Raw genomic sequence first — 22,669 nt, 5'->3', positions numbered from 1 at the left:
AGAGGGCTGAGAGAAAAACCCTAAGAGAGCACACCAGGAGGTGCTGTTCTTCTCCATGAAATCCACGCTCTGACAGACTTCAGACTTGCAAGAATTTCACTGAGGCAATAACAAATCATGGTTTCCCAGTGGCTGTTCACTAACCTGAGCAGACATATCAATGAGTTTTGGGAGATTCAGTTGGCTTCCTTCTTCTGTCTTCAAGTAATCCAGCAAGCACCCTGCAAAAGAGGAAAGGCTGCTGTGACTCTTCTGAATAAGCCTATGCGTTTGCTTTCTCCTGCTCCTTCTCTGAACATATGTAACAAATCTGCCTGCATCCTAGAGAAAATCTGAGGAACCACACTGAGCGTCCACCGGAGCATCTTCCATTAGGAAAGTTCCCAAACCCAACCCATCTCCCCTGTTCTATTTTGCATACACCTTTTGCTAACTGCTTCACTCAAGGTCTCATAGACAAGAGGGGCAAAAGAAAGGACAATTTCACCATGAGGGGAGTAAAAATATGAAAAAACTTCCAGTAGGAACAGTGGAGATGAGAATTTTAAATATTCTTCAAATGAAGCATTACCATCTTGTGAAGCAGCTTATGAAATACGAGATCACAAAAGGTAGGATTTCATCACCCAGAAAGTCTCTTCCAGTGCTAGAAACAAACTTGTGGATGACTTTGTCCTTCTGCTTACAGATTTGGTACAATGCCCTCCTCCCCACCTACATGATGATGGGTGTACCAGATATCTCTTCGACATTTTGCAGAAACCCAATAAAAAAACTCAGTGAGGATCTTTACCGTTGGCCATGTACTCCGTCACAATGTAGATTGGCTGCTTCGTCACTACCGCATATAGCCGGACCAGTTTGTTATGCTGGAGCCTCTTCATCAAGTTTGCCTCTGCCAAGAAGGCATCGGGATCCATGCTGCCCTCCTTCATGGTCTTCACAGCCACCTTGATGTTGTTCTTGTAATAGCCTGCAGAGAGATAATGATGCATTGAGGAAGTTCGGTCTCTCTATGGCCTGTAGCAAGCCACGCAATAAGGAGCAGAAGAGCTTGTAGATCAGGGAGCAGAAAACCACTGCAATACCTTTCAATCTCCCACAAGAAACAAATGGAAAATCTCAGTGCCAGTGACTCTGAGCAACCAGCAGGTATGAGAAGGGAGAGATACGACACAACTGTAAATCCATGTAGCTTCATCAGGGATCATCCCTGCTCTGGATGGTGGATGCCCATGCAAAGAGCCCATCCTCACACATTCCTCCCAGCACTGCAAAACCCTTTCTGGGTGAAAACCCCTGGGCCTCCCACAGGCTGGGTTCATAAATAATCCAAACACCATCAAGAAAGCCAGGACACTGCAGTCAGGACGTCGACTCAGTCTGGTCCTGTCCACAATCTCAATTGCCATGGCAACAGGAAACCATAAAAAGGACAGCAAGGGAAGCTGAGCTCACCCCACTTCTTCTCCTGCTGTTTAGCAGTGGGTAGGAAGGCATAAGGGATTTAGATCTGGGTTATAAAGTGGAATGAGGAAGCAGAAAAAGTGGGATAGTGTCACGCAGGTACCCTGCTGTGTGTAACTTAGGATCCTACAACCAAGCCCAGGACTCCCAGGCAGAACAGGAGAATGTCTCAGGAGGTAAGTACGTACTTACTTCAACACTTCTCTACCCAGTGAAACCCATGCTCAGTCACTGATCTGTGCAAACACAATGTGTCTGGCCCTTTCCAGGAATACAGCATCTACTACTGCCTGTGTACCCATAAAGTACGTGTTCGTACGTTAGAATCCCTCTGTCCAGATCAGTCCTGTGTCACGGAAAGAGGGCTTTCCATCTCCCCTCTTTATTTTTTAATTTTTTTTTTCTGGAATAAGGGGGGAATTATACGTACCCATCCACACTTCCCCAAACTGTCCACTGCCAAGTTTCTTCACAAGCTTCAGAGATTCCCGTGGGATCTCCCATTCGTCCTGTGCCCAAGGTCTCTGGGGAACCATGGATATGCAGGGAGCTGTGAGCCGCTGGCACAGGCCATCCCCCTTCTCTGTGTGAGGACAAAGTACAGGACAGCTGAGTTGGATGGGCGGAACTTTCAGCTCCAGAGCTAACCTCCTCCAACACCTACACAAGCTAGGAAAATTCAACCCATGGGAAAGCTCCACAACCAAAAAAATGTTTCAGCCATAGAGATCAAGGCACCCAGAATGGACCCAATGAAATGCTCAAAGTGAACCATAGAGGGGAAAATTCTCCTGCCTAGCAAGTCCAAGTTCTGCTTTCCAAGCATCCATCTTGCTTATCCCTTCAGCATCCATCTCTTTCCTTTCCTGGTGGGAGAAACCCCCTGGTTACAGGGCTGTGGACAGAGCTCACTCTCACAGTGCTCTAGGATGAAAGACAGGACAGAGGTGCCCAAGTTTTGCTTGGAGAAGCACACCATGAGAGTGGATGGAGTGATGGTGATGGCTAGTAAGCCCATTCTTCCTCTGCCCACATGCCCACCTTGTGCTAGGAGACAAAACCGTTAGAGAAGATAAACAACTTACGGCTGTAATGATGGATTAGTTCTGGCAGACTGGAGAAAGCCATCCTGGGGGAGATGTAATACCCCCCGCCATCTAAGGAGCGGATCCTGTAGTGTTTGATGATGTCCCCTTGAGCAGAGTTGTTGTCTCTCACGGACAAGGAATAGGCACCTGGAGAATGAGCAGAAGAAAGAATTGTAAGGACAAGCAGCACCCTGCCCAGGAACCAGCTACATCCTCTTTCCTCTCCTGCCTACAGCTGCAGACACCTCTCCCAGCGCTTGCTGAATGCCTTCTCAGGGCAAATCTCACCAGACTGCAAAGCTACAAACTTAGAATCATAGAATCATAGAATGGTTAGTGTTGGAAGGGACATTCAAAGGTCCACCACCTCTCTGGGCAACCTGTTCCAGTGTTCTACCACCCTCAGTATAAAAAATGTTTTCCTAATACCTAATCTAAATCTACCTCCCTCTATTTTGAAACTGTTACACCTCGTCCTGTCAAACCAGGCCCTACTGAACAGTTTCTCCCCATCTTTCCTGCAGCCCCCTTTAGGCATTGGAAGGCTGCTCTAAGGTCTCCCCAGAACCTCCTCTTCTCCAGGCTGAACAGCCCCAGCTCTCTCAGCCTGGCCTGATAGGAGAGGTGCTCCAGCCCTCTCATAATCTTTGAGGCCCTCCTCTGGACCCTCTCCAATGGGTCCGTGTCCTTCTTATGTTGGGGGCTCCAGAACTGGACGCAGTACTCCAGGTGGGAGTACTTCCCTCTCACCTGGGCAAGTGGAGAGGATAAAGGTTCATCAGAGCTTAACCGGGCCTATAGAAGCTTGGTTAAGACCTGCCTATGTCGTAGCCAATAGCCCCAAGGACACAAAATGACAATCAATAGGATATCTCCAACCAGAACAATCAGATGCTCCTTAGGTCATGATGATCTTCCCACAGCTCCACGTCTAACATCTGAGCTCTCTCAACCCCACCATCTCATCTGGACAAAACAAGTGACTGCAGCTGCACTGGTTTGTACAAACACAGGACTGACAAGGAGCTAAACCATCCTGCCAGCACAACCGGAATTGCTGTTAGTGGGAGAGATAAGGTCAAGAGTTACGTGTTCCTTCCCAGTGTTATTCAAAGCCCCCATGTCTCTCTTATCTATAACCCTTGTGCCAAGGTCAGTGGTTCAGCTAGGAGGTACAGAAGGAGGGTCCAGGAGAATTGTCTTGTTCAGCCATGAACTTGTGACCGTGGCTAAACCACAGCTAGATTCACATCTAGATTTAGGTGCCTTTTGACCTCAAGAGAGCTACTCAGCGATATACCACTCCCATTAATTATTCTCTCCTTATAATGGGTTTATAATCTAAACAATGGGGTTGGTTTTTTGCGCACTAAAACATCACCAGGTGTTGCTGCAGAGCAGCAACTGCCAGCCTATGTCAGTGTAAATTCCAATAGAGCTTAGAAGTGGGTTTTTTCTCTTTTGTCTGGATCATATATCCCAAGTAAGTTGTTACAAGCCTGCTGGGCCGTGAAAAGTCTAATATCTCACATGGGTTGATAGGCTGTCTTTTTTAATGTTTGAAAAGGCAAAGCTCTTTGTTAAAAAGTACGTATCTGTCATGTACGATCATAAACAGAAGTGACTCTCCACAGTGACTCTGAAACCTTGATCGGGCATGTGAGGGGAAAATTTATTAATATGTAACACCAACTGGCTGGTGTTTCTCCATCACAACACCAGCATTTCCCTACACTGCGGCTGGAAACAATATGCAGTTTTTGAAATTATCAAAAGAAAACAAACAAATATTTGCTCTGTTGCAGTGATTATACATCTTTAAAATAAGAATTTCATAGAGTCACAGAATGGTTTGGGTTGGAAGGGACCTTCAAAGGTCATCCAGTCCAACCCCCTGCAAGAAGCAGGGACATCTCCAACCACATCAGGTTGCTCAGAGCCCCGGCCAACCTGGCCTGGAATGTTTCCAGGGATGGGGCATCCACCAGCTCTCTGGGCAACCTGGGACAGGGTTCCACCACACTCAGTGTAAAAAAAATTTTCCTTATTTCTGCTTGTTCTGGTTTTGTTAGTGGTGGTAGCTTCTGTAGGAAACTGCTAGAAGTTGCTCCCCTTTGTTTAGTGGACTCGGCTGGGCCTAGGGCAGACTCAGTGCTGGCCAAGGCCGAGCCAATTGGTAGCAGAATGTCCCATGATAACGCTTCTGCGATAACGTATTTAAGTAGGGGAAAACAGAAAAAAAAAAAAAAAAAAGGGAGATGTAAAGCAGCTGAGCAGGTGCAGAGAGGGGGAGGCACGAGCCTCATGGGCCTTGCAGGCCTCACCCTCTGGCCTCCTGCCGGGCAGCCAACTGGGCCCAATTCGGCCCGGCCTGGCTGCAAGAAGTGGAGAGGAGATGAGAAGTTGAAGTGAATAAGATGTAAAAAGGATCCTGAGAGGCGTCTGCCAGCCTGTTGTGAGGAACGGCTGCAGGCACCAAGGTCAGTGAAGGAGGGGGAGGAGTAACACGGCTCCTGGCCAAGATTCCTCTGCAACTCGTGGTGAAGACCATGGTGGAGCGGGTTGTCCCCCTGCAGCCCATGGAGGTCCACAGAGGGGCAGAGATCCCCCTGCAGCCCGTGGAGGACCCCACGCCGGGGCAGGTGGGTGCCTGAAGGAAGCTATGGCCCATGGAGGGCCCGCTGGGACAGCTGTTCTGGAGGGACTGCACCCCGTGGAAGAGATGACCCACGCTGGAGCAGTTCCCCAAAGGACTGTGGCCCGTGGGAGGGACCCCACGATGGAGCAGAGGAGGAATGAGAGGAGTTCTTCCCCCGATGATGACACAGCAACGTAAAACAACGCATGATGAACTGACTGTGACCCCCATTCCCTGCCGCTCGGGAGGGGAAGGTAGTATAGATAATGTTAAGACCAGGAAGAGGGAGGGGTGGGGGGAGGTTATCTTGTTCCCTGTCTCATTCTCCTGCTAATTTTAGAAATAAATGAATAGTTTTCCCCAAGTCGAGTCTGTTTTGCCCCCAACGGTAACTTTAAGGATTTCTCCCCGACCTTATCTCAAACCTTGAGCCGTTTTTCTTATATCATCTCCTCCTATTCTCTCAGAGGGTGGGGGGAGTGAGAGAGAGACTGCGTAGTCTGGTCCCGATCGGGGCTGAACTACGACACTACTGTAAATCTACCTCCTTCTATTTTGAAACCATTGCCCCTCATCCTATCACAACAGGCCCTGCTGAGGAGTTTCTCCCCATTTTGCCTATCAGCTGCCTTTAGGTACTGGGAGGCCGGTCTCAGGTCTCCCCGGAGCCTCCTCTTCTCCAGGCTGAACAGCCCCAGCTCTCTCAGCCTGGCCTCACAGCAGAGCTGCTCCAGCCCTCTCATCATCTGCGTGGCCTCCTCTGGACCCTCTCCAACTGGTCCATGTCCTTCTGCTGTTGGGGGCTCCAGAGCTGGATGCAGCGCTGCAGGGGGGTCTCACCAGAGCGGAGCAGAGGGGCAGAATCACCTCCCTCGCCCTGCTGCCCACGCTGCTGGGGATGAAGCCCAAGATGCGGTTGGCCTTCTGGACCGCAAGGGCGCATTGCCTGCTCATGTTAAGCTTCTCATCCACCAGCACTCCCAAGTCCTTCCCCTCAGGGTTGCTCTCAATCCATTCTCTGCCCAGCCTGTATTTGTGCTTGGGTTGCCCCGACCCACGTGCACGACCTTGCACTTGGCCTGGTTGAACTTCGTGAGGTTTTCATGGGCCCACCTCTCCAGCCTGTCAAGGTTTATTATTAACTTCTATTATTGTTGTGGAGAATTATGATGTTGTTTTAAATGTGAAGTGATTGAAATAACGTGCAGGCCAAGCTACAGCCCATCAGGGCTGGACACGGCATGAGTCCAAGAGGGTGCTCTGCATGCTTGTGACATGGCTTGGGTTACGTGTGGGATTTTCACAATGCAAGGCCTGCTAGAGGAAGGAGCCAAACGTGCTGTGAACCAAGCTGCACTGACGACAGACAGCGTTGCAGAAGGCAGCGCATGAATTAATGACTAACATGTGCAAGCGGGTGCCTGGGGGCTGAGAGTCATCAGAGAAGAGGACACCTGTTAGTGTGGCTGCACCCAAAATGTCTGCTGTCCTGCAGGACTTCCTCTCCAGACCCCAGTGACCCTTTAAATTCTCCTACATCTTTTAAACCAGTGATGTGCAGCATGCAGTGGTGACAGGGGCTCCAGGCACCCTCCAGGCCAATTGATCAGCTGTCTCCTACCAGCACTAACACTCATCCTGTCATTAGGGCTAATGACTATATTTCACTCCAAGTCAGAATTTAGTTTGCTGGAGTGAGTGTGGTAAAGCTTTCCCTGTCATTCACCGTGGCCGGTTACTGCTCCCTCGGGAGCTGCGGTGTAAAAGCAAAGCACTACGGCTGAAAAGCTTCAATTCTTTCTTCCACCAATCACAGCAGCAAATGAAAAATGTTAAGTGGAGTAGGACGGATGGAAGGATTCCTAATCTCCCCCCATGATAGCCAGGGTGGCCGAAAGTTCTTGCTTCTCAGCCACAAGGGACATTCACCTGTCCTACAGTCCAGCATTGCATCACAACCGACTCTTGCCCTGTGCAGGTCTGGGTCTCAGACCCTCCTGGTCTGGGTCAGGGATCCCCAAACCATCCAGCAAGAGCTCTCAGGTCCTTTCTATTCAAAAGTTGATAAGTTTTGTATGGGAAAGAGCAACAGAAGATGCAAAGCATAGGATTCGACTTCACATCATACCTAGGGCTGATTCAGGCACCTAAACATGGGTGTCCGGTACCACTTGGAATCATAGAATTGATAGGGTTGAAAGCAACCTTCAAAGCCCATCCAGTCCAACCCCCCTGCCAGGAGCAGGGACATCTCCAACCACATCAGGTTGCTCAGAGCCCCGGCCAACCTGGCCTGGAATGTTTCCAGGGATGGGGCACCCACCGCCTCTCTGGGCAACCTGGGACAGTGTTGCTCCGGTGCATCTAGATAGGCCTGGTAGACATGGTGCAAAATCACACCTTCTGGTGGAGCACCTCAAGATGACTCTAGAACATCCAGGTTTTAGCAACCAAAGCAAGCTCCACTGGCTACAGCAGGAGCTCAGGCAACTGCCACCTGTGATATCTATATTTTACTGCCTGCATCTCAGGCTGAGTCCCACTTTCATATGGCACACGTGGCATCTCCTGTTCCTACCATTCTCATCAGGCTCCTAATTCCTTCCCAATGGGAAACCCGGGAGTTCAGCTGGGTACGGCGGCTGAGGCCTGCGAAGTCCCTCCTGCCAGGAGCACAGATGCAGCAGTCTTGCTGGGAGCCAGGAATCTGTGACTCGGCACAGCTGTGCGACTGTGTTCCCACAGGTTTCATAATTATTATTACTTCAGGGGAAGAATTGTTTATTTCCAGCTGCTTTGGCAAGGCCAGCTCTCCGTCAATGATTTTACTGCTGGTCTGCATCCCACACTGTCTTGACAAGGACCCATCTTCCCGGGATGCTGAATGTGCTTTCCCAGCCTCTGCAAAATGTCAACTGAGAGAGAAGCCCCCAGGTTTGCAGTCCTTCAGTATCTTTAACCACAAGTAAAATGAGACTCTGCTTAGGATGGGCTGTGAATAGGTGCTGCCATATTTCAAGACAGAATACCAGGAAAGGCAAAGGCGAGACTCACATTTCAGAGCAGAAGCTTATCTCTGACAATTTGGGACTAACATGGGACTTTCATGGAGTGGAACACATCACTTCTGCTAATGCAAAGTATTACACACCTCCAGCTAAATCTGCGTCTAGATAGAAGAGACAGAGTATTAAAGATCGGGTCTAGCCTGGTTATTTATCCTTGAATCTCAGGACTCCATCGCCTCTGTCCAAGCCCTGTGCAACCTAGACCCACTCACACTCCAGAGAACTGCAGGGAATTATTTCATCCTGTGTTTGCAGCTCCTGGCTGGCTGAAGTAGGGAGCATGTGTCCTGAGCACGTATAGGGAAAGGTCTGATCCCATCCCATCTAGAGATGCCACAAAGACTAGAATCATGTGTGGACAGAGGGCCTCACTCCTTCCCAGACCTTCAGATACAACGCAGGAGTGTCTGCTGGGCTTGTGCACAGCACGTGTGTTGCTCCCTACAGCAAACAAAGGGAAGAGTGGGAAGGGGGTAAACAGAAGAGCAGCATGTGGTAACTACTCCAAGCCTGATCATTGCAAAGGCACCACAAAGGTGGTGAGGAAGCCAATATAAGCAGAAGAAGTGACTTGTAAAGCTACATGATTCAAAACAAGTCTCTCAAGTGTTTCCTGACCTGAATGTTCCCTAAAGATTCTGAAAACTGCAAATCCTCATGGAAAGCAGCTCTCCTACTTGGCATCAGCTCATGTGGAGGTGAGCCCAGCCATGGGGCAGGGTGGGAAAGTCAAAGTATGCTGCTGTAATGCTACCACAGCACCTCTGCCTGATGGCTGAGGGACAGAGCTTCAGGAAGATGAGCATCTTGTTGTCCCACTTAGCACACTGGATATCACACCAGTTCAAGACCACCTCTCCAGTTTGATTCTATTTGTCAAATCCTGCAGTTGGCGGTGGCTGAAATGGTCAGGTCTGCGAAACAGCCGGGGCTCAGACAACATCTATGAGTAAACTACACCATGCCAGAGCCTGCTTTCTAGCTCTGGGGTCACGTCCACATCGTGAAACTCTCTCAGCCTCCAAAACAGGGTGACTGCACTCAAATTAACTATTGGGAATGGTGCCTGGTTGGCACTGGGACAAAACTTGCGCAGAGACGGAGATGACCCAGTTGTTACATCCAGGCTATGGCACTATTTAATTTACTGGTAATGATGTAGCCATAGAGGAAGGAATAGATATTGCCTTGGAGACCTCCCATGTGAATGGGGGAAAATAGAGACAAGAAAGGAACAAGGAGAAGCTATAGCAGGCAAGAACTAATTGCAAAATGGAGGATCCAGTCTATCTGTTCATACTGTTACTACGGAAGAATTTGGGAAGCAAGTGAAGCAAAAGAAGGTCTGATATTACTTCAGCTGGATGCTTCAAATCTCTACTGACGTATTAGGATGACACAAACCGCCTTTTCCCATGTGGCAAGGAAAGACTCCTGTATCCATTTCATAGGAAAGAAACAAAAGCAAAGCAAGACTGAGGTACTTTCCTGAACTACTGTGAGGACCTGGTTCAGAGCAGAGCCATGGGACCATGCCTGGAAACATTCCAGGCCAGGCTGGCCGGGGCTCTGAGCAACCTGATCTGGTTGGAGATGTCCCTGCTTCTTGCAGGGGGGTTGGACTGGGTGGACTTTAACGGTCCCTTCCAATCTAAACCATTCTATGATTCTATGACCACCATGAGCATAATTTCCTCCAGGCTGTAAACACACGTGTTGGCTGAGAGGATGCAAGGAGAGAAAAGGAGGAAAGAAAGAATATGAAATTCCCATGAGACAACCTAAACTAGCTTCCAGACTGCCTACAAATTAACAGCACAGAACAAATACATTGCAATTACGTGGTTAAGTATTATGGTGAATAACTATACCCACTGCCCAAGAGAACTGACCGCAATGCTGTGCCCTTTCCATCCTCATTGGGTCATGTCTTCAAAAGCCAGACATGTTCATCGGGAAGGAAAGGGGATGAAGTCTACCTTTCCTGCACAAGACAGTTTCTTTCCGAAAGTCCTGGTTTGCATCAATTCCCGCTGCTACAGATTATGAGGAAAAATGTTTCCTCTGGGAAAACGTTTCACCAAAAGATTTTTTCCAAAATTCTGCAAGTTTTTGCTGCAAGCAGGAGAAATGCTTCTTCAAGAATGTGTAGAAGAATCTCCATTTGCCAAGAGAGTAACATTTTCTCTGGGAAAAAAAAGGAAAAGAACCCCCTCTACATATTGTTTTGGGAAATCTTTTCTGATTATCTCTGTTCTTGCATCTCTGCCACAAACTATGGTGACAAAAGCCACCCTTACCATAGCCTGAACTACACATATGAGTAGCATCATGAGCCAATCTTTGCCCTCCAAATCCCCAGTTCACTTCTACAGCCCTGCTGAGCCTAGCAAGCACAGTTTTGCCAGGCCAGATCCAAGAAATACTGATACATCTGAATTTTGCAGCTCAGGTCTGAAAGGTTTTCCATGCCGTGGCAATAAAGAGGAGTTATTCTTGCTCTGTGGACCTCACCTTTGCTGGTTTCACTCTCTCGGACAAGGAAAGAGCCAACTTTGTTACCAGGAGACAATAGCAGCCGTTCAGTATCTTTTCTGCTCAGAGTTTTAAAATACCACCTGGGAGACAGAAAAGGCAAAATAGTTGTTTGAAAAGGAAAAGCTCTGAAAAAAAAAAAAGCAAATTCTTTCCAGTTAGTCCAGGTTGTTTTTTTTTTTTACCATTACACTCTGAAATTGTGAGTTATTTTTATCAGTGAATAGTTTTTTTTATCTGCTGAAAAGTTCCAGTAATGGACTGTTTTCAGTAGATTAACAGCAGATTTCGGTCACTTTGAGCTTGTTTCACAGCCTAGCAATTCAGCCAGAGCAGAGAGTGGGCGGTACGTGCAGTACTCCGTACAAGAGAGAGGTGCAAGCACAGGCAGAGCACAGCGTCTGAGGCACGCAGGGACCCACGGCTCACCTGGCAAGTGAGTAAACCCTGAGCAGTATCCAGGTACGCTGTGTATAAAGCAGATACGTGGGCTGGAGGCTTAGCACGGGGTACCCATAGCCATTTAAACGTACCCTTTGGATACAAAGAGCATTTATGTCTCAACTATATTTCTGTGTGCTGCTAAGTATTTGCTGAATTCAATGATGGTTGTGTCCCTCCAAGAGGAGACGGCAAGGAGGGCTGATTGTTTATAACTGAATGCCGTAGAGGAGAATAAGCCATGGAAACAATTTCTTCTGCTGCTTGTATTGTAGGTATAATAAACCCTTTTGTCTCAAGCCTTTCTTACCATCCTCTTTGCAGGGAGCCAAACACAAAGGCTGCATCTGGACTAATGAAACACGCAGCATCAGGCTGTGGGTCTGGGCACTGGCACTCACTTGTATGCACCCATAAATTGTTGGTGTGGTCCCTGACACACCTGAGATCTGGATCAATGCACCTTTCCCAAGTGATCCCCCATCCCAGTTTGCATATGGACACCATCTTGGAGGCTGAGGAAGTTTAACACTATGTGTGTGGGTGGATTGGCCAAGTTCAGAGAGAGGACAGTCCCTGGTACTGCTAATTTAGCAGTGTAAACATAACCTTTATGTTCTTTCCTCCCAAATCCTTATTTTCCATCGTGGGTGCAATCAATGGGACAGGAGTCTTTGCCCACTTTCCCCATAGCAACCTCATCCTCCCTGCTCTGCACTCGTGTGGTGCTTAAAACTTCTCCTGAACCTTTGGGCAACGTTACTGGAGATGATGAAAGACATCTTGCCACCCAGCCCAGCAGTGACATCTTCCTGCTGGCTAGTAAAGCTGTTCCCGTAGCTTGTTGAGAGACAGGGCACTGCATCAGTGTTCATCGTTCATAAGCTCGCACACTTACTTTTCCTCTTCCAAACTGTCTACTTGTGCGACGAAGTTACTGGGGATGTAGCCTTTCCTCCCGCTGCTGAGGGATTTTGCCAGCCACCAGTCCCCCTCACTGCAAAGCAAGCAGAAGAGAAAATGTGAGCGCCCAGAGGAGGTTTCGTGACAAGCTAAGACTGAGGAGATGGCATGGTTTCTGGGGTTTTGAGCACTGCAAATAGGTCAGCACTCCCTAATTTACTGTACAGGTGCCTTTCAAGTTTCTAGGACCACCATCAGACTGAAGGCTGTTGGTCTCTCAGCGACTTCTGGAGGTGACAGTCTTTTTCCATGAATGCACAGGAAGTGCAGAGTGACCACAGACCCAAACCTCTGCTACGCATCCCAAGTGAGAGGAGGGAAATCTGGGTCATCGTAGGTTTATTTTGCCTCTTTGGCTCTTTCTTTCTTCTCCTTCCTTTGTCTTCCATAGACCCCACTGCTTGGCTCTCCCATCTCAGACTTAGCCACCTGCCCTGACCAAAATCCATCCCCACCCAGCAGTCTCCCTTGCCCCAAGGGTCCTGGTCCATGGCCCCTGGGTGAGAAATGTCACCACTGGAGGCCACCTCACAGAGAAATCAAGGATAGGGCAGCCCTACAAGGCCAAATGACGGAGAACTCAAGCCCACCTCTGCCCTGTTATGGACTGGGCAGTTGGACTGTCAGCCTTTTCTCTCATGAGTTTGAGAAGAAGGTGAAATGAAACCACACACGCCTCTGGCTTGATTCTGTCCTTTCCTCTGACTACACCCAAGCCACATCCTTTGCAAAAGCACTATCAGCAAAAAATATGAAGCAGGAGCTAGGTTATTGTTTTTATTTATGCTACTTGCACCCATGCACATTAGCAGTGAAGAAGGTCCCAGTAGCATCCAGGCAAGGACACTAACTGACCCCAATGTATCCATAACCCAAGGAAAGCACAGAAATGCCATGTTCTCCCCCTTGCAGAGAGAAGAAGGTACCCAGAGTCACACTCTGGAGCAAAGTCAATGCTCAGGCTCAGTTTCGGTGAGCTGCAAATTGGTCTCCCATTTCCCAGCCTCACCGTGCTCATCCTTGAACCTTCCTCTGGCAGCAGGTCACTTACTTGGAGAGGACTTGGAGTTTCTCCCCCTTGACCAGCTGCAGGTCACGGTCACTTGAGGCAGGAAAATCGTACAGTGCAATCACAATCAAGTTATCTGAAAGAAGCAGCAGCACCATTAAATCCAGCTGGTTCCTTGCCAGGGGAGTGATTCACGCCTGGGCATATGGCAAGGTGTCTCACCCCAAAGCACACAAGGGCTGGCAACCCGCTCGTCACCCAAAAACCAAGCTTTCCACTGACCCAGCTTTCCTGTCAACCACAACCTCATCTTGGGGACTAACGCTGATTCACCAAAGTGTTTCTCTCCTGTGTATGTGTTTTTAAAGCACTCCAGACCCCTTATCCACAAAACCCAGCATGTCGACAAGAAAAAAAGTGTTTATGTGGAATAACAAAGGTCATAAATAACATGTCAGTGTTTGGCCTCAGTTTTGTATGGCGGTAAATGAAAACTGCTGTAGCAACAATTCCCAGGGTGGCTGGGATTTCACTCAAAAAGATGAGGCTTTCTTGATTGAAAAAGACATAAAGTCATCTCAGTTTCTGTTATTCGAGCCAATGGCTAGGATCTAACTCTCCCTCCAGATGCTCTCGACTCAGCCTGTATCTTGCCATCCCTTTTACGCATTGTTCCTTGCAGATGTGCCACCATATTTAAGTCACACTGCTGCTTTTGACCCAGCACCTTTATAGTGCCTGCCTGCTCCGCTCACTCGCATTTCCCAGGGGAGTGGTGGAGGCTCCAGGATCCTCTTCCCCCTCCCTGGCCCTGATGCACGTTAGACGCTCCAGACCACAAAACCAGTGCTCTGTGTCTCCCATTTTGCTTGCAAGTCTCCTGCCCAAAGGTTGTGAGCAAGTCTGCACCCCCATCCCCCATCCTACCACGTTACTTTTACTCCGGCCATGTTGGTCGAGCCTAAATTTTGGCACAGCAAAATGAACTTTTGCTCTCTGGTGCATGTGAGCCGTGCTGTGCATGGCAAAGCTGCTGCCTTGGAGGTGTGCTACGAGGCTGCTAACCCATCCCGGGGCAGATCTCTGTGGGCTGGAGCCGAACCACTGTGTTTGCATGCCCGAGTTGTGCCGGTGCTGCTCTCGGAGAGGTTGTGCAACCGTTCACATGTGCTCTGCATGCTTGCAGCTACTGAAGCATAAATAAGCAGCTATTTTGGGGCAGATCAAACTTTATAAAGAGAATCAGCACTTGCACACAAACACAAAAATCAAACCATTGGTAAAAAGAAGAAAAAAGAGAAAGGAAAAAGAAGAAAAAAGAAGAAAAAGAAGAAGAAAAAGAAAAAGAAAAAGAAAAAGAAAAAGAAAAAGAAAAAGAAAAAGAAAAAGAAAAAGAAAAAGAGAAAGAAAAAGAAAAAGAAAAAGAAAAAAAAAGAAAAAGAAAAAGAAAAAGAAAAAGGAGACTGTTTACTGCAGAAAGGTTTTAGCTTGTACACAGCCTAATTAATGCACCACGAGCGATGGATGGTCTATTATTAGCATTTTTCAAAACAGCCTGTCAAGCCACAGGCTCTGTGTGACCTTTTTCAAACAATGCCACCAGCAAGAGAGCCAGACTGGCCCTTTGTCATCACAAGATAACATGTCTCTTGGGCAACTTGGGGTTTGTGTCGGTGCAAGGTCTGGCTGCTGCTCTGCTGGCGATTTATTGGCGAGGAGGGAGCAGAAAGGGTCAGAGTGGGAGGAAATGTAGCTTTGTAAACTGAAGCCCTTAGCAGTTCCCTTCAGACTTGCGAGGAGGAACTTGGAGATCCATTAGAAGTTTCAGTAGAGCCTCACTCTCTCCTATGTATGGGGAAAAGGAAGATTGGTCACAAGGGAGAATGGTTTGAAGTATTAAAATAGCTTGCACTGTTGGGGGCTTGCCCTGGAGGGATCTCAAAGTGTTTGGCACCAGCACTGCACCCAAACTCTTGTTGCCGCCTTGAGAAAGTTGCTATCACACAGCTTCTCTGACATGAAAGGTTTTTGGGTGTGTGCCTACAGCAAGATGTCCCCAACAAACGTGCTCATCCACATGCAGCGTCCTCCTCCTCTTGAAAGTAAAAATATAATAATAAAAAAAATTTTGCTTTGAAAAACAGAAGCATCTGTAAACATCTTTGAGTAAAGTGTGGCTGTGTGTTCCAGAAAATTAAATGAAAAATGTAGTTTTGATCTTGAAGCAACTGATGTAAGTAGAAGTAAATGAAACAAGAAGCAAAAAGGAGAGCGTGAGAAAGAAAAAGAGCAAATATAGCAAGGACAAAAAGGTTTTATATGCTGAAAAAATATTATGGTCACCTCTTATCCCCTCCTCAACACACGTGTTGAAAAACACTTAAACAAGCCAGAAGAAAAGCTCTCTCTGCTCAAGCCAGCAAGACTTGCCGTCTCATGATGAAAGTGGCTCTTCCCATCTCCGAGTCTGTCATCCCACTGGGAAATACTTTCTTGGCCTATTTGAGCGAGTTAGGTCATGAGTGACTCTACAGCACCTGGCACGGAGAAGCCGTCGGGGCTGTTAGGAGTGACTGCTTTGCAGATAATGCTAGCAGCCCGGACACTTTGATTGTAAGCCAAATACATCTTGGCTCAGAGCTGCTGTCAGGAAAGTTAGATACCAGCTCCGTTTGCATAGGCTGAGTGCCGGTTTGATGGCTTAATAGAAATAATTCAACCAGTCTCTTCCCACCGCTGCCCCGTCATGAATGGAAGGTCTTTGCAACCATCTCAGGGCTACAGAGCCGGGCTGAGATTGTGCCAGGGTGCCCCAGAGGACCATTGATTGATTTAGAGCCGGGGATGGTCATGGGGTAAATGACAACTTGCAGCACATGCGTTGGCCAGCTGGGTGAGCTGAGCTATGAGTTACTGCTGCTGAAAATGGGTCCAGCTTTCTGTTTCAGCATGGCATGGGCTGGTTCACCAAGGCAGGCGCGTGCTAGAAAAGCATACCTTCAAAAGACACAGCTGCTGGTGGCACGCTGGCCTTGTTGCTGCTGTCACCAAGAGAAACATCATTAGGTCCCATTTGAGATGCAGAAGACTACGGGCTGAGACTGGTGCATCTCCCAGCTGGTCAGCAAGCCCTGGAGATGTCTCCTACATCCAGGGTTGCACTGCGAGAGCGCGTTCTGCCAAATACCTTTCTGCCTTGCGGTGTTGTGGATAATTTCTGCTTTCCTCACAAAATCGTATCAGACCCAAACTCATAACTTTTTAATTAGGAAATCTGAACATTTTGGGAAATTCCCTCTCACCTTCCTTCCCCCTCTTGCTTTTGATTGGCAATGCTCATTTTTTTAATTTCTCATTGAAAAGCCAGCCTTTCCAGTGGACAAACCCCCTCCTTTTCTCAATTAAGCTCAAATTCACATTTCTGACAGCGTTTCTCCAAAGAAATGAACTCAAATCCATATTCAGGAAATAGCAATAAAAACAACAAAGAGCTTTGATATTAATCTTGAGATATCTCAAAAGACTTCAATTTCCAGAGCACTCAGCTCCCACCCCCTGAAAATCAGTCCTGTCCATACTACGGTTAGCCAAAAGCACACAAAGAGGTGGAAGAAGTCGCAGTTCCTCAGTCAGAAGAAATGGCCTTGCATATCCAATGCAGGTGAATAGCAGCAACTGTAGCGATGGAGCAGTCATGTTTGGGAACCACCATCGTGGGCCAAGACTTTGCTGTGCCAGGGGCTTTAGAGGAGCAGAATTAAAGGTAAGTTTTGACTTCACAGAGATCTGGAACCACGGTAAAATGAATGAGAGACTCAAACGATGGAGAACCCTTCCCAAGTGAAAAGTGGATTGGCGATGCTGCCAACAAAGCAATTGAATACAAAGTTATGCACTCCTTATTTGCCTTTATGTTACTTCCATTAAGATAAATAATGTCAGGAGGAATTAGGCTTTTATTAACGATAAATAAATAGATTATTTCAGAGTCAGTAGTGTGAAAGCTTGAAACTGTGAAGCAAGTTGCACAACACCAAGATCAGGAAAAAAAAATAATGCAAGGAATGAAAATTAAAAAAAAAAAAAAAAGAAAAGGAAAAAAAGCCCAAAGGAAAAAAAAGGTTTTGATTTCATATCACACACCACACTTCCATAGTCAATAATTTTGCTGGATTGAATTTAAAGTGCTCCCACAGGATATAATTCAGCTCTTTGATTTTTTTTTTTTAATATGATTGAATTGCCTGGATTTTGTGCTTTCTCTCTCTCAACTCTCTTGAATTACCTTCTTCAATGAGAATCTCTCAGATATCTCAAATATCTCGCACAGTTCCTATCAGCCCACTTTGCCACACAGGACAGAGTCAGACATAGCATCATTTCTGGAAACTCAGGCACTGGTAGTGAAAAATACGAAGTTCCCCAGACTGACATTGTGAATATTCCTCCAAAACTGGAACTGAACCTAGCAAACCAAAATATTTTTGAGAGCTGAAAATGACTAACGTGGTACTTAATGCATTTTTTAGCATCTTTCCACTTCTGCCTTCTGGCATGAAGCAGAAGTAAAAGCCGCCTCCCTGAAGATAGCTTCTGTTGTGCTTCTCACAAGAGTGAGAAGGTTGATAAAAACCTCTTGAAAAACTGGTGAAGCTTGCTCAGTTATGGAGGCAGGAAAGCACAGCTGCTTAGAAATGTGCCATGAAAAAAAAATTTTGCAAAAGAATGCATGGTTTCTGGAAACACAGTACTTCCACAGAAATGCACCCTGATTCACCTCCCACAAATTTGATTTTCATAACAAACGTCAATTTTGAAGAACATTTTGATGTTGCATAATTTCCTCTGTTTGCCCATGGCAGAGACTCTTCATCATCATCCGTAAGACCGCAGAGACCTAGGTCTGCCGTTCCACCCATCCTATTTATTTATCACCCCACTTTTTTCTTTCCTCATGCCCTGTCTCCCCTAATCCTACACTTTTGCTCAGGTGAGGAGCTTTTATGTGTTGGTAACTGCTTTCTTCCAAGCTTCTTCTATTTTTCGCTCTCTTCTAATTCTCTCTATCTCTCTCTCTGTCCTTAATCTGCAAAACTTCTTTGACAGAAATATATACAAGTTGCTGTCGGAAGCTGCACAGAGGTAGCAGCGGGCTTCCTGTTAAAAGGCAATCATCTACCAAACGCCATCTGCGACCGATAGATAATTGCAGAGGTGGATGAAGCCAAAGTCTCCAAGCAGGGACTCCGTGCATCCTTATTTTGTACTCTTTTCTTTCTTCTTGCTCTCTTTGTAGTCCCTGTGCTCTCTGATGCCTGCTATTTCCTCTGAAACATTCAGCTGGCTGGATACAGCGTCCAGAAGTTGTCATGCTGCAGACGGGGCAGCAGGCAGAGAAATCTCATGCAGTTGATGTCTCAGATCTCACTTTGTTCAACTAATGAAGAAGGACTGCTTTTTCCTCTTAATTTCTTTGATAAGCAGGGGAAACTGGCAGCTACAGACTGTTAGTAATGTAAACTGAATCTTATGAAAAGTACTGATAAACTCCCCGCCTGGTAATGCTAAAGATATAGAAACCGCACGCCTGAGATTTGACGGCTTGTTCTCAAGACCTGCTGTTGGGGGACCAATACCTTGCAAAACCCCACGGCAAGGCAAAGAAAACAAGCTAAGAATCTTACCTTGTACAGAGGATTGGTTTAGATGAGAGAGGTTGATAAATTGTCTGCCCTTTGATAGAAATAGAAAAAAAAAAAAGACATACATTACTTTGCTGTGTTTGCAGGAAAGACATTTTAAAACCTTGACATGATCCCTAGTTTAGTTAATTCCAGACCCTGAGAGTGACCAGCTGACCATAGACCACTCCGAATCAGCAGCTGGGGTGCAATCACCTTGTTTTATGAGGTAAGAGTTTAATACTAGGGAGACGGCCAGGTGGGCTCTGTTGGCCTCTACCCAACTTCAACCTCACCCAACTGTGATCAGTCCAAGGTATAGTGCCTAGTGATTAAAGTGGAGGTTTGACTACTGCCAGGGCTATTAATGCACATGCAAAACAGACACTGAGTTAAAAACATCTAGTGCTTTGTGTCCACACCACCCTTTGACTCCTACTTAGCAGCAGTGTGAGGTGGGAGAGTTGCTCACTCACTGCCTTTTCTAATTTAATTGAGAGAAATACAGACTTCCACTGACATGGAAGAGTTTAGTGCCTGTGACAAAAAAAAAAAACAAACAAACCAAATGGTGTCAGGTGATTGATGAGATTGATGATACTGTATTTACACTGATAGTAGCTCCTCTCCAGTGAGCTGGAGAGAAGGAAATTTAGGAAAAGAATATCCTCTTAGTCAATCTGACATCTGTTGTCATGAAAACTGGACTTCATAACCAAGAGAGAATTCAGAAATGAAACTAAAGGAACGAAAAAGCATCTCAAGCTGTCATCAAAAGCAATGATAGGCAATTCCTCCCCCCTTTCAGAGCTCAAGACCCAATATGGTTTTCACACGACAGCTACATCTAGAGTTTCTCTGGTGCTGGTTGCTGGATACAGTGCTGACAAGGGCAGGAAAGAGAAAATAACTTCATGTCCTCTGTACAGCTGTTGTAGTTCAGCCCTGCTTGGGACCAAGCTATGCAGTCTCTCTCTCACTCCCCCCACCCTCCGAGGGAACAGGGAGAGATAATATAACAAAAACGGCTCGAGGTTTGAGATAAGGACAGGGAGAAATCCTTAAAGTTACCATTACGGGCAAAACAGACTCAACTTGGGGAAAACTGTTTGTTTATTATTAAAACCAAAGCAGGATAATGAGAAAGAGAACAAAGTAACTTTCCCCCACCGCTCCCTCTTCCTAGGCTTAACTTCATTTCAATTATCTCCACCTCCTTCCCCCCTCCTGAGCGGCACAGGGGGAAGAGGGAATGGGGGTTACGGTCAGTCCATCACACATCGCTTTATGCTGCTGCTTCCTTCTCAGGGGAAGAACTCCTCACATTCCTTCCTTCCCCCGGCATGGGGTCCCTCCCACAGGCTGCAGTCCTTCGTGAAACTGCTCCGGCGTGGGTCATCTCTTCCACGGGGTGCAGTCCCTCCAGAACGGCTGCCCCAGCAGGCCCTTCATGGGCCACAGCCTCCTTCAGGCCTCCACCTGCCCCGGCGTGGGGTCCTCCACGGGCTGCAGGGGGATCTCTGCTCCTCCGTGGGCCTCCATGGGCTGCAGGGGGACAACCCGCTCCACCATGGGCTGCACCATGGGCTGCAGGGGAATCTTGGCCAGGAGCCGCATTACTGCTGCCCCTCCTTCTTCACTGACCTTGGCGTCTGCAGCCGTTCCTCTCACAAGAAATTCTTCACAACCAGCTCAGGCAGGCGCCTCTCAGGATCTCTTCACATCTCATCTCCTCTCCACTTCTTGCAGCCGGGCCGGGCCGAGTTGGGCCCAGTCGGCTGCCCGGTGGGAGGCCAGAGGGTGAGGCCTGCAAGGCCCACAAGGCTCATGCCTCCCCCTCTCTGCCCCTGCTACAGCTTCTTCACATCTTCTCTTCTCTTTTTTTCTCTGTTTTCCCCTTCTTAAATACGTTATCACAGAGGCGTTATCACAGAATATTCTGCTACCAATTGGCTCGGCCTTGGCCAGCAGCGGGTCCGCCCTAGGCCCGGCCAAGTCCACTGAACAAAGGGGAGCAACTTCTAGCAGCTTCTTGCAGAAGCTACCACCTAATCCCCTGCCCCGCAGCCCCCATAAACAAAACCAGTACAACAGCACAAACAGATACATAAAGTGATTTCCAAAGTATAAAGGAGGATTTTGTCACTTGAGGTCTCCTAAATCCTGACCCAGTGTCCTACTGATCAGTGTCCATGCAAGTAGAGGACATATGAATTCAAAGAGAATTCATACAGCCAGATGTTCAGCATTCCTGATTCTCAGCCCACTCAGACACAAATTAGTTGTAGACCCTCTTTGGTGAATCTGTTGTCCTTCCTAATGCTAAAGTTTCCACTATGGACCATTTGCAAGTCAGCAACATCAACTTGGGTGGCAGAGTGCTGAGGGCAGCATCCCTTTCTAAAAGATATGAGGATCAGCTTGGATCGCTTGTGTCCAAGCAATGGAGGGAACACGGGGCACTGACCTTTGCACCTTCTCTCCCTGTCTCCTGCCCTAACTCTCCAGTCAACCCAACACAAATAATTGTCAGGCTCAACACGATGCAGCCTTTCAGAGCACCGCCATCCCTAGCCCTTTCAGACAATTCACAGCCATAACATATCCCCAAAGAGAAAACGGCATCCTTTTTGACAGACTAAAAACCCAAAACAAAAGAGTTTATTGAACATAGATCTCATATTAAGAAGCTCGTGGGGGGAAGCCATGCATACTGGTGACCCCATTTTAGGAAACAGAAGTACTCAAGTTCCTTCTGGTATACTCAAGTATTGCCTACATAACTCCAGATACTAACTGAGCTGTGGAGGACCCCAAAAGGATAAAAAACTGCAGGCTTACCTGGGGTGGAGGGGGAGGAGGTTTACTCTTGTTTTTTGGGTTGCTTCCAGAGGTGTGTTTCTCATTGGACATCAGTTGATTTTTACTCCCAAGCAACCCCATCCTGGAAGGAAGACCAGAAGTAACTTTTGATTAAGATTGCTCTTGGGAAAAGAGGCAGGCACTGAAAGACAAAACAGTCTTCTCATTCATTAAGAACAATTTGAGAATATGAGAATGCCGGGCAATGGGACAGTGGAGAGAAGAGTCTAAAATAATTATATCTACAGTCCTCCTACCACCTTGGACCTTGTGAAAACCATGGTTTCTGTTTACATACGACTCTGGTGTTTCACATTTTTCAGATAGGCTGAGACAGACATTGTAAGTCAAAAAAAAAAAAAAAAGAGTGCAAATGTGCTTTGGATATGTCCCCTCTTCAGTGCAGAGATCCCCAGTCAGCACTGAATAGACCTTCTCCAGAGCTTGGTGACGCCAGATGCATGCACTGCTGGAAAGTTGAAGAGATCCTGGGGAATAATACCATTGAGCCCTGTACCAGGGCTTCAAGAATGTCGCATAGTGCCCAGGACCAAGCCCAAGCCCTGCCCATGCTCCTCAGTGCTTTCTGTAGGTCGTGTCCCTCCCATGCAGCAAGAGCAGCACACAGATGTGGTCACTATCTGCATTAAGCACCACAGGGACGCACTCAGTTTATCCATGAAGGCGTGGAACCTGATGGGACACTTTGGAGGACTGCAAGAAAGTTAGGGAGTCAAATATGGTGTAGCTTGCATCCATCCTGCCTGTAAAGTGTGAGCCTAGGACTTGACTCAGTTGTCCATGTGCAGCCCTACTACCTTTTGATGTGCCCTGGGGTCTCTCAAGGTGTGAGTCCCCCATACATCATGGATTACGTTTCCCAACCCCATGGACATGTCTCAGACCTCCTGGACGCC

At 47.4% G+C, this 22,669-nt stretch overlaps 1 protein-coding gene across 1 annotated transcript in view; it reads right to left on the bottom strand.

Moving 5' to 3' along the window:
• BLK (BLK proto-oncogene, Src family tyrosine kinase) overlaps positions 1-22,669 on the bottom strand; it is a 46,414-nt gene that overhangs the window by 7,611 nt on the left and 16,134 nt on the right. The window contains exons 2-10 of the mRNA XM_086743427.1: positions 21,732-21,834; positions 18,894-18,942; positions 13,252-13,345; positions 12,136-12,234; positions 10,776-10,879; positions 2,553-2,702; positions 1,898-2,050; positions 794-973; positions 145-221 (exon numbers count right to left, since the gene is read on the bottom strand). Coding sequence (XP_086599553.1) covers positions 145-221; positions 794-973; positions 1,898-2,050; positions 2,553-2,702; positions 10,776-10,879; positions 12,136-12,234; positions 13,252-13,345; positions 18,894-18,942; positions 21,732-21,833 — 1,008 coding nt within the window. The 5' untranslated portion in view covers position 21,834. The remainder of the gene's footprint in view (positions 1-144; positions 222-793; positions 974-1,897; positions 2,051-2,552; positions 2,703-10,775; positions 10,880-12,135; positions 12,235-13,251; positions 13,346-18,893; positions 18,943-21,731; positions 21,835-22,669) is intronic.

Source organism: Chlamydotis macqueenii, chromosome 3 (assembly GCF_036417535.1).
Source record: "Chlamydotis macqueenii isolate bChlMac1 chromosome 3, bChlMac1.mat, whole genome shotgun sequence".
Lineage (NCBI taxonomy): Eukaryota > Metazoa > Chordata > Aves > Otidiformes > Otididae > Chlamydotis > Chlamydotis macqueenii.
The sequence above is the reverse complement of the archived record's forward strand: the minus strand, read 5'-3'. Positions and strand labels throughout refer to the sequence as shown.